This window comes from Elephantulus edwardii, unplaced genomic scaffold (assembly GCF_000299155.1).
Source record: "Elephantulus edwardii isolate Elephantulus edwardi_28Jun2011 unplaced genomic scaffold, EleEdw1.0 scaffold00059, whole genome shotgun sequence".
Lineage (NCBI taxonomy): Eukaryota > Metazoa > Chordata > Mammalia > Macroscelidea > Macroscelididae > Elephantulus > Elephantulus edwardii.
The window spans coordinates 6,290,985-6,308,389 of record NW_006399809.1 but is presented as its reverse complement, the minus strand read 5'-3'; the positions used below and the strand labels follow the sequence as shown (position 1 = coordinate 6,308,389).

The following is a 17,405-nucleotide window of genomic DNA, read 5'->3' as shown; positions in this document are numbered from 1 at the left end:
ACCAGAGGAATGTCTATCTGTGTTTCATTGACTATGCAAAGGCATTTGACTGTGTGGATCATAACAAACTATGGCTGACTCTGAGAAGAATGGGATTCCCAGAGTACTTGATCTTAGATTACAGATACTAAAAATACTATGGAACACAATTCTTTTGAAATAGATAGGATAACCATGAGTTGGTCTATTACCTTGGTCTATGTGTATGTTTTGCATAAAAAGGACCTCCTCTAAGAAAGGATACTTACTTGCAAATTGTAGTCTTGTAGAATTTTAACCAAGGAATCTCTCAAGTTAGGAATTTCCATTCCTTCCTTAATACGGTGAATCAGGAGAATTGGGTCAACATGTGTGCCAATATTGTTTAATAAGCCGGTAATAAATGCTATGGAAACACCACATAGGACAATGAATATAATAATATAGGTGCAATGCAATATATATAATTTTAGGACAAAAATAACTCATAAAACAGAATGTTTCCTAAGTTAAGTGTTAAAACCATTTAAATTTTTAAATTCTCCAGAATTAATCTTCCTTTACTTTCCACATGACACGAATGAGAAATTATAGTGATTTTTTTTCCAGACAAGAATCAACAAGATCACTTTTTAATAATGGAGAACAACACAGTTGTTCAGAAGACAGCTGGCAATGTCAAAGAAATACAACTAATGTTTATGGGAACTAATATTTATGGATCAGATATACATTTCTCTTCAATATTCTGCAGGTAGAAATGGTATCTGTCCTTATTCTACAGGAGAAGTATAAAGAGCGGTAAGCTAATTTATCTAGGATTACACAGCTGTCAGGTAACAAGCCCAGATTCATACCTCGGTCATACTTTAAAGTTTTCCATTACAATTATGTTGTCTCTTTTAAGATCTATACACTTTTTAATCTTATGAAGCTAAATACCCAGATTCATGTAACTACCAAATTCTGAAACCAATATTAGTGAGATTATTATTAAAAGAACTTGCAATCTTAATAGAGAGAAATATCCTTCCTTAAGAAATTGGGGGACAGAAATTTAAAGCTCCTATAGCTTGTTGAAAGTTACTGCTTTTATTACAAATGGCAGGCACAATGTTAGCACCTTCAAGCTGAAGTTCAACAAAGAACAAATGTAAACTAATGCCCACAACAGCTTATGTGCAGGAAAGAGCATCTGAATACTCTAATAGCAAGTATCCAAATATGACCAACATTCAACTGTCAAGCACTATAAACTTTTAAAAGGAACTGCCTTTGTGTACAAAACAAAACCACTCAACCCAGAAACCATTTATGCAGTTGGTTGTTACAGTTTGTTGTTACATAGACTTGACAGGGAGGCATTTAACATGAGCACATTCAAGTAATGCAAAGGAAGGGGGCCCCAAACTTCTTGATGCAGGAGAAATACTGGAAGTTGCTGTAATACATCTGACTTTTTATCATTATAGTTGATGAACTATATTTTAATTCCATGTGTTAAATTAATTTTTTTTTTTCTTTACTCTAGGCAATGGGGGTTGGTGTATGGGAATTGGTGAGACTGGCTAAGAACAAGTTCAGAGCTTCTGTACATAGAATCGCTGTATGCTGCAGGCGACTCAATGGCATGTAACAACAAAAGCATACTATATTGTTGGGTTTTGGAGTTGTTTTAAGCCTCCTGTTTAGAGTCAACAAGATCTTGGAGAAGACCTTTGTATTTAAAAGATGGTTGTTATTATATTTGGAGGAACATTCTTTTAAGCGGTACAGCACTCTTCTGTGAATATGCTGTACAGAGGTAATTTGGGGCTGCTGTGATGTGCCACTGGGGTGTCAAATGCTGTAACAGTTATTCATGGCAGACAGTGTTTGGTGGAGCTCCCAGTATCAGACAGGTTTGGAAGCAGGAGTGGCATTCACTTCCTAAACAACATGCCTCTGGAAACTCTATGAACTCTGATAAATGACGATAGTTATAGAAAGTCTTCAGGTCTTTCGTTCATAGGGTTGCTATGAGTCGTGATCGACTCGATGACAACAACAACAACAACAACAACAACAACTAGATCTAACTAGAGAAAATTTGTAACTGTACATGATTATTCTGCTTACGTGGCTTGTCAATGGAATAAAGAATCAGGTCTTCCCAGAGCTCTGCATCATCTTGCTCCTTGGCAAACTCGATTGCTTTGTCAACATCATGTAACTCCTCCATGATCATCTTCAAGGCACTCCGACTATTACCCATTCGGCCTACATGGGATGTAGCAGTGAGAAAAAACTTAATTTATGACATTTTAATTTGTTTTAAAATGAAAGAGTAGGGCCTATCTTTAAATATGTTTACACAGTCTGAAAGCTACTTAAAAGTGCATTTTCTTTGCAACACTAACATTAACTGCTTGTAACATAGTGGTGAATTTACTTGATGTGGAGTATTCATTAAATATCTTAAATGAATTACATATTATCACTTTAATCCTAGTTGTTGTTGTTGAGTATCCTTGAGTTGGAACCAACCCATAGCTCCAATGGGTTTTTAGAAGAAGTTAATCACAGGGGAGGAGACGGCCCATCCTTCTCCAGCAGAGCAGCTGGTGGATTTGAATCATAGGTCTTTGGGATTGCTACTTCTTAACACTAGACTACCAGGATAAGCCTAGTAAGAATTTACTATTCACATTCTTATGTCAGAAAAAGTTTACATTGCTGCTAAATGGTAGTGTTAGAATTAGACCCTCTTGTGTCAGATTCCAAGTACCATGTAACAGATTCACATTTCTTTTTTCAAATTTTATGACTGATCATTGCCATTTATTAAAACATCAAATTCCCTCTGTATCCTCCGTTCCGCTTCCCCCTAAACCATCTATCTGCTAATCTCTGCTTCCCGCCTTCATTCCTGCCACCCCTCCACAATTGTTTTCATCTGCGTATGAATCTTTCACTAGCTCTCCTGGCCCCATAACTGTCCTATTTGTATAACAGTAGTCTTATAATATTTGTTCTTTTGTGGAAAACTTATTTCATTCAGCATAATGTCCTCCAGAGCCATCAATGCTTCACCCATCCATGCATAAGTTGTTCAGTGCCATGTAATACGCCATAGTGTGACTGTATCACAGTTTCTCTAGCCATTTGTTTGTTGATGGGCAACTGGGTTGCTCTCATCTCTTTGTTAATTGGTGAAGAGACTCATAGGGCTTGGAGACATTCTGTTCCATCACGTGGCCTTGCACAAAGCTGCTCTGCTGTACTCTGTGTCCACTGCAAGCTTATTCATCAGAGGCTACTTCATTTCTTTCCCTCCCAAGTTCAGGGGAAGTACAATAACTTTAAGATTATACTCAAGTAACAAAACAGTCCCTCAGTGTAACACTGCCAGTATAGAAACTAAGGTGCACACGATCTAGGCCATAGTCTTCGCAATTATTTGCTATGCATTAGAGTGCTGGACAATTACTAAGAATGGCAGAAGAATTGTGGTGTGAGAGAAGAGTATTTACTATACCACAGACTGTCAAGAGAACAAACAAGTCTGTCCTGAAGAAGGGAAACCAGTTTGATCTTTGGAGGCAAGGATTTTGAAATCCTGTCTCACATACTATGGGCATGTTGCCAAGAGAGACCAGTCCTTGGAGTAGGACATCATGCTTGGAAGGGGTGTTCAGTCAGCACAGGAGAGAAAGACCCTGGATGAGACAGATTGACACAGTGACTTGGGGAATGGGGCAGGTGTGTTGAAGATGGTGAGATTGGTTCAGGATAGGATGGAGTTCAGAGCTATTGTTCACAGGGTCACTAAAAGTCATAGTTGACTCAATGGCACATCAAAAACAAAGCATTTTATACCAAGGAAGGCAAGTCTGGCAAGTCCTGGGTTTCCTGAGCTTGTTGAAGAGCATCTGTGGATCTGCATATCCACAAATGGGGGTAGAAGATTTGCATTGTTTTTCATGACAGAGGAGCCACTTAAAGCTGAGTGTTGGGTAAGAGGTGGGTGTTAAGTGGAAACCCCACAGGAGTTAGGGCAGGGAAGCGATGTGGGTGAAATCCTCATAGTGAATTCCAAGTATTGGGCAAGGGGAGACAGAAACATCTGCATATAGCTTTCTTATGTTCCCCAGGAAGATCTACATTGTTTTTTGTGCAAGTGGGTTATTTAGGCAGAAAGTAAATATATATTAAGTTCTGTCTCTGGACACGCATGATCCAACCAGTCAACCTGTGGAAGTGGGAGGCAGTGGACAGAACCACTCACAGTTTGCATGTAAAATATGCTAACTCTCAATCATATATCACTTCTAATTATGGTTAGCACAGGAATCCAGAATTAAGGTTGCATAGAGAAGTGTACTTGGGGTGGGCGGTGGGGGGAAGGGATGTGGGAATTGTATACTAATGAAGGAATTTTTTTTCTTTTTCTTTTTTCTCTCTTCGGAGGGGGAAGCGAGCTGGTGGGGAGGGGTGGGCAGGGAGAAAATTGCGGCAATGAATGAATAGAAATCCAAAACCTCTGTAAAAAATAAATAAATAAATAAATAAAAATTTAAAAAAAATGCTAACTCTCTTTCTCTCTCTAAAGTGCCAATACTGAAGTTCATTTTCCTCAGTTAATTCTAGGTACATATTTTTTTTTAAATTAACACTAAACATTTCAACCCATCTACAACTTTCTAAGGGTGTGAAGTGTTAAGTGACAAAGGTTTTTTGTTTATTAATAACTGCAAATATGCTGTATGAGGTCACTCGTGGTTGCTGTGATGCTAAACACTGTGACACTGATGTCTCAAATGCAGTAATGGTTATCCATGGTGGACAGTGTTTGGTGGAGCTCCCCGATTAAAACAAGGTTGGAAGCAGGAGTGGCATCTACTTCTGATATAGTTTGCCTCCGGAAACTACATGAACTTTGAGAAACAATGAAGTCATACAAGTGTTCAGGTCTTTCATTCATATGGTCACTATGAGTTGTCTACTACTCAATGGCAACAACAACAACAACAATAATATGTTGTTTGGAAGGAATATATGATTAGGTATTATTGGCATGACATGAGTGTAGAATGGGAGCTGCATGGTAAAGTGGACCTGGGGATGGGGGACGACTGTCTAACAATGAAAGAATTTTTTTTCCAAAGAGAAAAGTGAGCTGGGGAGGGAGGGGGGAAAGGGAGGAAAATGTGCAACAATGAATGAATCAAAGTCCAAGTTCTCTAGAAAATTTCATTAAAATTACAATTAAAAAATTTAAAAATACCCAAACAACTGCTAATATGTTTACTTAATGATGTTTCTTAAATAATTCTTTGGTCTCCAACTGGCTGTGACATCCCCTTTTCTGAACTATTAAATTCTTGTGCAAAATAAGAGTCCAATTTCTATGCTACTTTCATCTAAAATTATGCCCATTCTTACACAATTTGTATCACACTGCCACCCTGTATTTCTGTATGTATGAGGACAAAAATGAAAAATTACTCACTTAGAAGATAAACTGTCTCTTCCACAAAGTTCCTCTGTTGACAGATTTCAAGAGCCTTCAAATAAGCAGAATAAAAATGTTACCAAGAATTATCAAACAGGAATATTAGCAGGATTACTTAAACTTACAAGTCCAGAAAAATCTCTCCACTGCTTTTCTTAGAATTAAAACAGAACAAAATATTGCAAGCAAACAACAAACACGGCTCCTTAGGCCTTGCTGGTGGCTCTACCCATTAGTTTCTTGGAAGAGGTACCAAACTCCATGCAAATCAGTTATATATCAACCAAAGACAGCCATTGACTCATATTTGTACCAACTCAGAACATCCCATAAGCAAAGGCAGAAAGATCCTGGGAATGAACTTTTCCAGCACATTTTCTCTCTTCATGCTGTTGTAGTTATCTTCACAGTACACTCACTATTCTGCAACAAAGGCACTGGTTTAGGCTGCTCATACCCACTGGATGAACAAAAGTTCCATGAAAAGAGAGAAGAGGGTTGCTTTGTTCAGCTTCACATTTTACCAGCAATGAGCATGGCAAATATTCAATAAATATTCGCTGCATAAATAAATAAATTTACTAGGGCTATTTCAGGTATTTACACTTGTCTGTATGACTGTCCAGAATGAAAACAAAAACCAACACTACTCAGCAGCCCTCCTGGGATGGAAGCTACATAACTAATGAAATAAAAAGCTTGAAACTTTTGTGAACTCTCTGCTTTTCAATTTAGTCCTTTAACCAAAGACATGTGAGAGGTTAAATCATAAGATATTAAAAAACCATTTAAAATCTGTTCAGCTCCTTAATATCTTGATTTCTTCCCTTTGTTTTGGCTTCTTAGTGCTCTAGTGCAATATTCACAGTCTCTTCTGACATCCATGTTGGTCTTTTCTTCCTCTTTTGTCTATGTAATGACCTTTTGCATTCTTCCTGGATGATATTCTTGATAACAAATAGGTTCGTCATGGAGAGGGTTAAACCAGGCTGCTCCGTGGAGGCAAGGATTCTGAAGCTTCGTCTGACATACTTTGGATATGTTGCAAGAAGGGACCAGTCCTTCGATAGGGACGTCACGTTTGGTTGGGTGGAGGAATGCAGGAGAGGAAGACCCTCAATGAGATGAACTGATTCAGTGACTGGGGTAATGGGGCTAGGTGTGTCAGAGACAATAAGATTAGGACAGGATAGAGCAGGGTTTAGGGCTTTTATACATGTTGTTGCTATGAGTCTCAGACGACTCGATGACACGTAACAACAACAACAACAACAACAACATTAAAAAACCAAAACATAGGAGATTGAGACTATTCCAACAAATTGAGGCTGAGTGCCTGGATTTATGCTTGGTGCTGGAATTATAGAGAGAAAGGGACTTTGTCTCCAAATGTTTGGCAGGACTATGTTGTTCACAGACTAAGTGTAATACAGAAGAGTGTAATGCAATTGCATAGGCAAATTAAGACAGAAAGGAAAGGTCTGTAACTGTGCAGAGACCAGAGAAGGAGTAGGTCTTCTCTGTGGAGAAGGTAGTATCTGAGAGACACTAAAACATGAAGATATTTACCCAACTAAGCCTCTTTTCATAATGGTAATGGTGGTATCTTCAAGATCAAAGAGTAGTATACAAAGAATACCTAAGAAACTAAGTTTTGATCTCTCCTGAAAATATTTTAAAAGTATATCAAGACAAAGTCTTTACCATCCTTGCCTCTGAGACACTCTGAATACACTTCCTCTAAGACAGATTTCTTTGTTCCTTTGGTAGCCCATGGTGTAGTCAATATGCTTCAGCAACATTACAATTCAAAGGTGTCAATTCTTTTTCTTCCTTATTCACTTTGCAGCTATTCCATGTCCAGCTATTCCATGTATATGTGGTGACTGGAAACACCACAGTTTGGATATGGTACATTTTAGTTTTTAAAGTGACAATTCTTTAACACTTTAAGGAAGTCTTCTACTACAAATGGGTTCAACATGTCTCTTAGACATGATGAAAAAAAAGTTTATTTAGATTATGGTTAATCATTACACACTCTGTAAATATAATCAAGTGCACTGGATTACACACTTTAATATGAATGAATTTTCTTTTAAGTTAATTTTATCCCAAGTAAGCTACTAAAATATCAAAGAGAGAAAAGAAAAAGGAAAGAGATATAGATGTTACTTTACTTGTTGACTGAGATTGAGTTGAGCATGCCTCATAGCGACCCTATGAACAGAAGACCTGAAGTTCTTCTCTGTCGTCACTGCTCAAAATTCTTAGGGTTTCCAGACGCATGTTGTTTAAGAAGTGGATGTCACTAATTTTAAAAAAGACCTTTAGCATGAGATTAGTACAATACAATGTTTGATTTCTTGACTGGTACTTCCACAGACATCAAATGTGGATCCAACTAGAGTAAAATTTCTGATAATTTCAATCTTTTCTGTTTATCATGTTATTAACTGGATAAACTGTGAGGAATGGCAATGAATTTATTGTCAAAAGGAACATTTGAAGATCTACTCTGAATTACAATGCTAGTAAGTGATGTTGTTGCTGTTAGTCGAGTTGTAGACTAACAGGGACCTGGTGAACAATCAAACTGAATACTGTTCTAGCCTGTGCCAACCTCTCAATCTGTAACAGTTTCAAACCCAATGCCACAGTCACCATGTCAACCTACCTGGACAATAGTCTTCTTCTCTTTTGCCATTCCTCTACCTTCCCAAGTATGATGTTTCTCCCCAAGAACTAGCCTAGCCCTTTTAGCAACATGTCCAAAGTATGTGAGAGGAAGCTTCAGCATCTTTACCTACAAGGAGCTCTGGCTGCACCTTCTCCAAGACATATTTATTTATTTTTTTCTTTTTCTTATTACATTTTATTATGTTAGAGGGGATGAGGGCTTTGGAGGACGGTGGGGCACATTCAGTCCTTCTTGGCAGCCACCTTCCTCAATGGCCAGGACATTGCTGAGTTCTTCTGGTTTCTTTTTGTCATGGATGTGTGTCCCCAATCTCTTCATGATGAACTTGAGGGCCTGCTTTTCCGTGGAGACTTTGAATAGCTTCATAGCACGATGCTCATAGTACATGAAGCCACACACCTCCTGAATCATGTCCTGCACGAACGTGGTGTGCTTGGTGAGGTGCCAGTGGTGGCAGCTGTGCCTCGGTTTGCTGACAATCTTGGTTACTATGTGGCTCTTGTTGAGGTCCACGGCCATGGGGCAGTGCGCAGCCATGGCTGCTGTACTTCTATAGCTACAGCAGCAGACTTGTTTGTTTTTTCAACAGTCCATGGGATAGTCAATGCTCTTCTCCAAAACACAACTCAACCATATCACTTCTGTCATCTTTATTGACTATCCAGCTCTCAGATTCATAGCAAGTGATCAGAAAGATTCTGGTCTGAATCAGGCACACCTTGTTGTTGTTGTTAAGTGCCATCGATTTGTAGATGACTCATAGTGACTCTTTGAATGAAAGACCTGAACACTTGTGTAAGTTTCATCGTTTCTCTAAGTTCACAGAGTTGCCGAAGTCAAGCTATTTCGGAAGTGGATGCCACTCCTGCTTCCAAGTGTGTTTTAATTTGGAAACTCCATCAACCACTGTCCACCATGGGTAACCATTATTGCATTGGACACACCAGTGTCACAGTGTTTAGTATCACAGCAACCATGAGTTACCTCTGTACAGTAAGTGGACAGACCAGTGCTATATCACTCAGAAGAATGTTTGCCCAAAAACAATTAAAACAAGGCCTGGGGGCCACAGATTAAAATCACCCACCTTTGGCTTGGTAGCATAACTTTCTATCCACTAGGCCAACAAAGCTCTATATTTTGGTTGTTATTGTTGTTAAGTGCAGTCGTGTCGTTGACGACTCATAGACCCTATGAACGAAAGAACTGAACACTTGTATAACTTTCATTTCACCAAGTTCATAGAGTTTCTGGAGGCAAAGTCCTCACATTGACATCACTGTTCCTCAAGAATTTGATTGTAGACTTTCCTAGTGGAATATATCTCTTTATTTCCTGACTGCTGGTACAAAGCATAATTAAGTACTCTGGGATTCCCATTATTCTCAATGTTAGCCATACTTTGTTACTATTCACACAGTCAAATGGTTTTGCATAGTCAATAAAGCTTTATTTTCTTTGAGCCACGACACATCTGACATCAGCAACATTATCTCTGATGCCATGGCCTCTTCTAAATCCTGCTTGAACTTCTGGCATTTCTCTATTTATGCATGGTTCTAGCCCTTTTTGAATGATCTTCAGTAGTATTTTGCATGTGATATTAATGAAATTTGATACTTTCTATATTCTGCTGGAATAATGTAATTGTCCTTATTGTCTGTTCTGAAACGGTCACTCTTTATTTTTGCATGATAAATTCTGCATAATAACTTGATCTCTGGAACGTAACTTTGTCAACAGATGAAGAATAAATATAATCTAGCAGAATAATGCTCTTTGAGTTAAAAACTCATTGTTGTTAGGCTGGCACTGACCCATAGCTCACCTCTCAGAAGTTTTCTGGAAGCTGTACACTGCGTGAGAGGAGACTGCACATCTTTCTCTTGCAGAGCCACTGGTGGTTCTAAACTCCAAAAAAGGTGCCCGCTTCAGGTTAGCAGCGGAACTCCTTACAGATTATGCCACCAGAGCTCTCATTCTGTGAACAATGCTTTCTAATTTGTATCCCAACTTTTTGAAGAAATATAATTTCCTACCAAAGGAACAAGACTGTCTCCCATCAGTTTCCCTGCATGAGCAATAATAGTCATCCTGTGCCTTATTTTCTCATTCATGAAACACCAGATGAAGTCTTGATTCCAGTATGTTCATTCTTCACACTTTCACTCTAGGCTAGTCCAGTGTTTTCAGAGCTAGTACTGCTCAGCAGAAGGCACAATGTGCCTGACCCAGAAGGAGAACTCTGAGAAAACTGCCATCTTACCTGTGTCACAGGAGCCCTGGGTGGCACAGCAGGTAAAAATACTTGGGCTAACCATGCAGAGCTGTGGGAAACTAAAATGTTAAACTAAATGTAAGCCAGGAATTTAAGGAAATGCAAATACAAGCTGGAATTCCTTCTGAGATAGGTAGCAGGAACAAGGCGTCAAGGCATGCCTCATGATGCCTCCGCAATTCTAGGAGTGTGTTTGCAAAACTGTAAATCCTGAGATAAGTATAAGGTTGTCAGCCACAAAAAACCTAGCTTCATTATTAAAGAATATTCTCTGTGATTTACCTCCTGGCAATTCTCAATAAAGGTTAGAAGGGAACTGGGCTCTGGGCTACAGGCTTGGAGCTGTCCACTCTCTGCCTTTGCGTTTTCTGTCTCTCCTTTGTCCCTGGCCTACAACACAGAGCCACCTTAAAAATAAAGGTGTATGTATACTGCATTGAAGCAGATGAGGGAGAGAACAGTTTAAAAGCGATATATGATTGGGTATTATGGTTATGACATGAGTCCCGAATGAAGGTTGCACAGTGGAGTGTACTGGGGGGGCGGGGCGGGGAAGACTGTATACCAATGAAAGAAATTTTCTTTTACTTTTCAAAGAGTGGAGAGAACTGGGGTGGAGGGGTGGGCAAGGAGAAAAGTGGAACAATGAATGAATGGAAATCCAAAATCTCTGTAAATGTTCATTAAAATTAATTAAAAAAAAAAGAAAAATTAATGAAGAAAAAAAAAATAAAGGCGCGGTGATCTGCTTCCAGAAATTACAACCTTGAAAACCCTGTGGAGTCAGAATGGACTCAGTAGCTTATAGGGTAACTGGTATATGCAGCACATAGTTCTTCTCATACTTAGAACTTACTTAGAGAACTAGATTGAATTTTTTTAATAGTTTTCTCTGCTCCTCAGAAACAACAAATTGTTTATAAAAAGACAATACAAGCATCCTGATACCCTCTTGTTCAGGGTCTTCATCTCTTTTTCTCACTCTCTACCTTCCCCAGTGTGATGTCTTTTTCTTAAGCACTGGTCCCTCCTGACAACATGCCCAACAGATGTGAAAGGAAGTTTCACCATCCTTGACTCTAAGAAGCATCCTGGTTGCACTCCTGCCAAGACAGACTTGTCTGTTCTGTTGGCAGTCCATGAAATAATCAGTACTCTAACACCACAGTTCAGTTATCATCATTGATCCTTATTCACTATCTAACTTTCAAATGCATACAGAATAAATGAAAATATCATAGCTTGGATCAAGTGCACTTTAATCTTTCAACTAACATCACTGCTCTTTTTAGAACCTTACAAAGATCCTGAACAGCAGATTTTGCCATAGCAACATGTCTTCTGATTTCCAATTATTAGTACTGTATGGGTTGATTATAGAGCCAAGTAAAATGACAACACTGACAACTTCAAAATTTTTTTCATCTATCGTAAAAAATATGGAACGAATAATTGGCTATGAGTTCAGAAGTGAGGATTTTGTCTTCTTGACATTAAGATGTAACAGATATTGAAGTCTTTCATCTTCTGTAACAAATGTTGCAAGTCCTCTTTAAATTCAGCAAGTAAGGTGTGTCATCTGCATAATGCAAGTTATTATTGAGTTGTCCTCCAATCCTGATGTCACTTTATGTACTCTAGTTTTAAAAATGATTTTCTTTGCATACATGGCATTTTCTGAATCCAGTTAACATTAGTCAAATAATAAACTGTAAGCTAAAAATTCACTGAGCTAAAACTGGTTCATAGTAAATCTAACAATTTAAACTTAATCATCATGAGCTGATGAAGCTACTAAAAAAGCTATGAGTGTATATTGTACATCAAATGCTCGTGATTAATCAATGTCTTTGTACATATCATTCTGGGTCAGACGTGCTTTCTTGTTTGATATGCAAAACGGACTGAAAGTATTTGTTAGTTGGCTGTCTGAATTTAGTAAGACATTTATTGATAGACAGCATTCTAAGTGGTATAAAGAACTATGTAAACAACACTGTCAGCCTGCACACTGCCCAGGTACACAGCTTGTACTAGGGTTTACTTTGAAACACTGTCTTATAAAGCTGACTCAGTCATATTTAGCCAGACTTAGGATCTTGAATTCATTCATTTATTCATTCAGGAGCTCACTACGCACAAATGTATCATCAGTGTTTAATGTGTGCTGTGTTTACCAAATGAGTAGGACAAGCTCCCTGCTCTTGATGTATTTACTGAACAGTGGGAAAGAGACTAATAAGCAGAAAATTACCGTGGAAAGCAGTTGGATAGAAAAAGGTAAAAGAAACCTTATGATTTTTTAAGTCAGGCAAAGAATAGGACTGAAATTACTGACCTTGGCAGAGCCAATGGGCCTTGGGCCCTGGTTCAGTAGTTACACTCTTAGCCTAGTGCCTGACTCTGACATCCCGCAATTTTTTTACCTGATGGTTGATTATAAGTTTAAGAACCTGGATTAAACCATTATTCTAATTAACACTGTCACAGAAATGATTAAGCTACTGACTCAGAACAAATTGAACAGAACCTCCATTTTCATCAAGAGGCCCCAGGGACACCTAAGTGCTTGGAGAATAGCCCTTCTCCGAATGGAGGTAAATGAGCAGAGATTGGAGGACTACAGCAATAACCAGGGTTCCAACAATGACAACTCTGTAACAGAAAGTGACAAAGTGGGGGAGTCCGTGACTTACCTTTTCCAGGGGGCAATGGGTACTATCTCGAAGAAATGGAAGCAAGTTGGGCCGATCATACTCTGCATAAAGGCTGATTTGTTTTTCATGGTAGCGCTGCCCCTTATGATGGTCTCTCTTGAAAAGCTTATGCAAATACTAAAAGGAACAAAGGATAAGTCATGGAAATTAAAATGAGAAAGTTATACCTGGGTACTATCATTACTTTCTGTTCTAAACAGTTTACATGAGTGGTCAAGGAAGAAGCCATTTAATAAACACTCATCTCAATGTATAGAAGATGTACAAGGGAGAATGCATGGTAGGTAGGTGGGAGGGAGATTCTGACATTCATTCTAGAGCAGTAGCCAGTAACCTGGCTCTGCCACTTACTAACCCTGTGATGCTGGGTAACCTACTAACCTTTCTTATCTGCAAAGACCTCTTTGGAGGCTTGCTGGGATTTCATGAGCTACAGTTTATAAATCATTCAGAACTATACCTGGCATACACTAAGCATTGTATGTTAATAATCACTATTGTTTCTGTTTCACCTTCCTTTACTTTTTTGGCATGAAAAGAGGTCAATCACATGTTAAGAACCTATTCTTAAGAACTCAAAGAGCAAGCACTGTACTAATTTACAATCTGCATCTTTTCTTTGTTAAGTTTTTTTGGTATCTCCCTTGCACTAAAATGATGCTCTGGGAGTAAGGAGAAAAATGTGCAACAACAAATGAATAGAAATCTAAGTTTTCTGTAAACTTTCATTAAAATCCCAAGAGAAAAAAAATATATAAATAAAAAGGAGCAACCACATATCCCCGCGCGCGCTCTCTCTCTCTCTCTCTCTCTCTCTCTCTGCTGCTCTGTGGCTTAGTGCTAAGGAGCTGCATTATCAACCCAAAGGCAGGAGGTTGGAGTCCAACAACTGCTCTGTAGAAGAAAGATTAGCAATCTCCTCCCATGCGATTTACTGCCTCTGAAAACCCGCTGAGGGTCAGCAATGAGTCGAGTCTGACTTGATGGAATATAACAATATACTAAAAAAATAAAGCTGACAAGGAACAGTAAGTAAAGAAAGCAACAATGTTGGCCTATCAGCAGGAAGAAATGAGTAAAAACTGAGTGAACTACAGGTGTTCTGAATCTATTTTCAAAATGCATTCCTTATTCTCCTCTGAAAAAGTTAATGGACCACAAAGGAAGTAATTCACTTTCTACTCACAGCAAGATTAAGTCCATCAATCCATTACACAAAAGCTCAGAATCAATGTTTAGTGCTTAGTAAATGTTACATGACAAGGAAACCCCCATAAGCCACTGGAGGCAGGAAGAGCTTAATCACATCCCCAGTGGTTGTTTCCAAGTACCCTGGTTCCTAACCATACCCGAAAAGCTGTGATTATACACAAACTTGCCGATTTTGGCATTTGTTGCATATATTCACTAAATTTGCCTAATCACGGCACCTGCACATTAACTGCTCCTTGGGTTAAATATCCACATCTTCCTAAGGTAACAGGAGTTCTAAGCAATCAGACGGAAGTCATCTGTGGAGAGAGGCTCAGGCACAGCCGTGACGGTCAGCGGAAAGCCCTTTTGGAGCCCTGACTCTGTGTCCACCATGGGCTGTGATAGTGCTGTCTCTCAGATGTACAGACAGGATAAGAAAGCTCGATCATCTCTGTCAGGTCAAATTTATAGAAATACTACATTGCTTGATGGGTGAGATGGGCCACTGCAGTGTGGCCCTGCCCCCGCCGCACCACAGCACTAATCTCACTGCCACACAGATACCCGATGCTCATAATTCTGTCTCATGGCTTAAGTAGGTCAGAAATCACTGCTTCATAAACAAATTCCCAAGATGGTCAGCACTGCAGAGCTCAGCCTGGGAACGCAGGCAATCGTGAGATTGCTGATTATTAGCAATACAACAGCAGCAGCCGCACGACCCCTGAGTGAAAAGAGTACCCCACAGGTCTATCCAGGAGTCTTCAAAAGCTTTGGGTATAAAACTGAGCCTCGAAGAAGATCCTTTATTTGCTGAGTCTCCTCTAGGATGCTAAAAAAGTCCACCAAAAGGTACTAATTGTATTCAATGCCCAGTCGTAGTGGGATGATTCTTACTTTCTCTGACAGCCTTCCTTGCATTTTTTTTAAAGGCTAAAGAAAATACCTACTCTTTTCTTACGACCATGATAATAACAATGATGTAGAGAAGAAAAGAAAATCACTGCCCTACTCCAGAAACTTCTAGAATGATGGGCTTCAAGACACACAACAACCAAGTTCTCACAGGAAAGGTGATTAGTTAGCGCCAAAGTGAGGGGACAAAAGTACAAGGCTTGGCTCTAACCATGTGATCATCCCATACAGAGACCTGTTGTGTAGTACATTCTTGTGTGAGAACTTGGGATCAGTAGTGCACATACTGCTCTTTCCTTTCGCCACAATTTCACAAAAACAACATGTTGTGGTAACGACAGAAGAAATGTGCTTACTTTTGGGTGCTGTATGTAAAGATGATAATGAGTAAGATGACCTTTTTGCTTTTGCTGCAAAGAAACTGTGAGCTGAAATTTAAGTGCCTGATTTGTGATTGATTCCTTGTCTCAGCTGCACAGCAAAATGCCCTTTTTAATTTTTTTCCCCTCCTTGTTGTGTACCATCAAATTGGATCTATCGGGCACAAGAGGAGACTGGCTCTCCTTCTCCAGCAGAGCATCTGGTGGATTTGAACTGAAAATGCCTTTTTTTAACAATTACAGAATAATGTTTGTGGGGAGATGTTAATCTGAATACTAATTTTCTTAAGGAGGCCATTCCAACATCCTCACTACAGTACTAGGCGGCGGTTAATGTCAACATTCAACCGAAAAGGCTGAAGATGACTGTAATGCTCACCACATGCTGAAGCTCCGGCCTGTCTTCTAATTCTTCCACAACCTTTTTAATCTGTTGGAGGGAAAAATAAAAACAGAATATTGCAAGTATAGTTGTATCGACCTGTAAATTTATGTGATGAGTCTCTTTCTTTTTTTGTCTCTTTATGGTGTAGTGGTCCTATACACTCAGGAAACACCCATAAAGACTTACATACTTACTGAAATTTTATCTTCATTGTCCAAAAGCATGTCAACAGCTTTCTGAAACAGAAGAAGGGCCACAATCATTCCACTTGTCATCCAAGAAGAGAATGTTAAATACATGTAGTACATACATCTTGACAATTAAAGGCAGAGAGGGTTTGTTTTCTATATTTAAGTAGGCCCTTAACTTTAAAATGACACTTTAATGAGATTAAGCTTGCAAATATAAATGTTCAAAAGCTATCTCCTTTTGAGGCCTATTGTTTTGCACAATACTAAACTGGTGCTTGCAATAACTTACTAAGTACAAAAGTACATCCAGAATACAAACATGCCTGGCCCTTGGATGTCTCAGGTATCTTCAAAAGTTCTCTTGAGAATCTTGGTAGTTAGAAACCGTGCCTCACTCCAGTACCACCAGAATGAACTTTTATGTTGTTCACCTGAACCTCAACTGCGTCACAATGTGCTATTCGTAAGGAGCTGATCATGTTAGATGTTAACAGTCTTTCCCCTATAAGAGTTACCAGAAGGGTTTGGCAGGCATTTTGTTGTGTTGGGTTTTTTTTTTTTTTTTAATATTTACTCTTTTTTTTTTCCATTGAGATTTTGATGAAAGCTTACAGAGAACTTGGATTTCCATTCATTCACTGTTGCATATTTTCCTCCCTACTCTGTGTCACTCCATCTTTTGGGGGATCTTCCTCGCTTTCTTCGATCCTCTACTTTTCCCAGCATGATGTCCCCTTCCAAGGACTAAAACCTCCTGACAAGATGCCCAAAGTATTTGAGATGACGCTTTATCATCCTTGACTATAATGAGCACTCTATATATCAAAATGGATTATTTTTATCATCTAAGTGGAAAACTCTGATTCCTTACCCATTGTTTATAAGTTTATAACCCTGAACACAAATTAATTTTGCTCATTTATCTTATCTGTAGTTACATATGCAGAACTAGGTTCCTCACACATCAGACAGATACAGCAGTGATAGAATTAATTTTTCTACAATCATCTCATACTTTTAAAAAAAATTTGCAAATTAAATGATTTATTCATGACAAATACTTTTATTTTTTTTATTAAATTTTATTAGTTTTAATGAACATTTACAGAGATTTTGGGTTTTCATTCATTCATTGTTGCACCGCTTTCTCCACCCTCCTCCCCAGTCCATT

The 17,405-nt window shown here is 38.8% G+C and overlaps 1 protein-coding gene across 1 annotated transcript in view; it reads right to left on the bottom strand.

Moving 5' to 3' along the window:
• Positions 1-17,405, bottom strand: part of VPS41 (vacuolar protein sorting 41 homolog (S. cerevisiae)) — a 286,074-nt gene that overhangs the window by 22,995 nt on the left and 245,674 nt on the right. Inside the window, exons 20-25 of the mRNA XM_006887620.1 lie at positions 16,238-16,279; positions 16,038-16,088; positions 13,149-13,286; positions 5,471-5,525; positions 2,098-2,238; positions 249-385 (exon numbers count right to left, since the gene is read on the bottom strand). Coding sequence (XP_006887682.1) covers positions 249-385; positions 2,098-2,238; positions 5,471-5,525; positions 13,149-13,286; positions 16,038-16,088; positions 16,238-16,279 — 564 coding nt within the window. The remainder of the gene's footprint in view (positions 1-248; positions 386-2,097; positions 2,239-5,470; positions 5,526-13,148; positions 13,287-16,037; positions 16,089-16,237; positions 16,280-17,405) is intronic.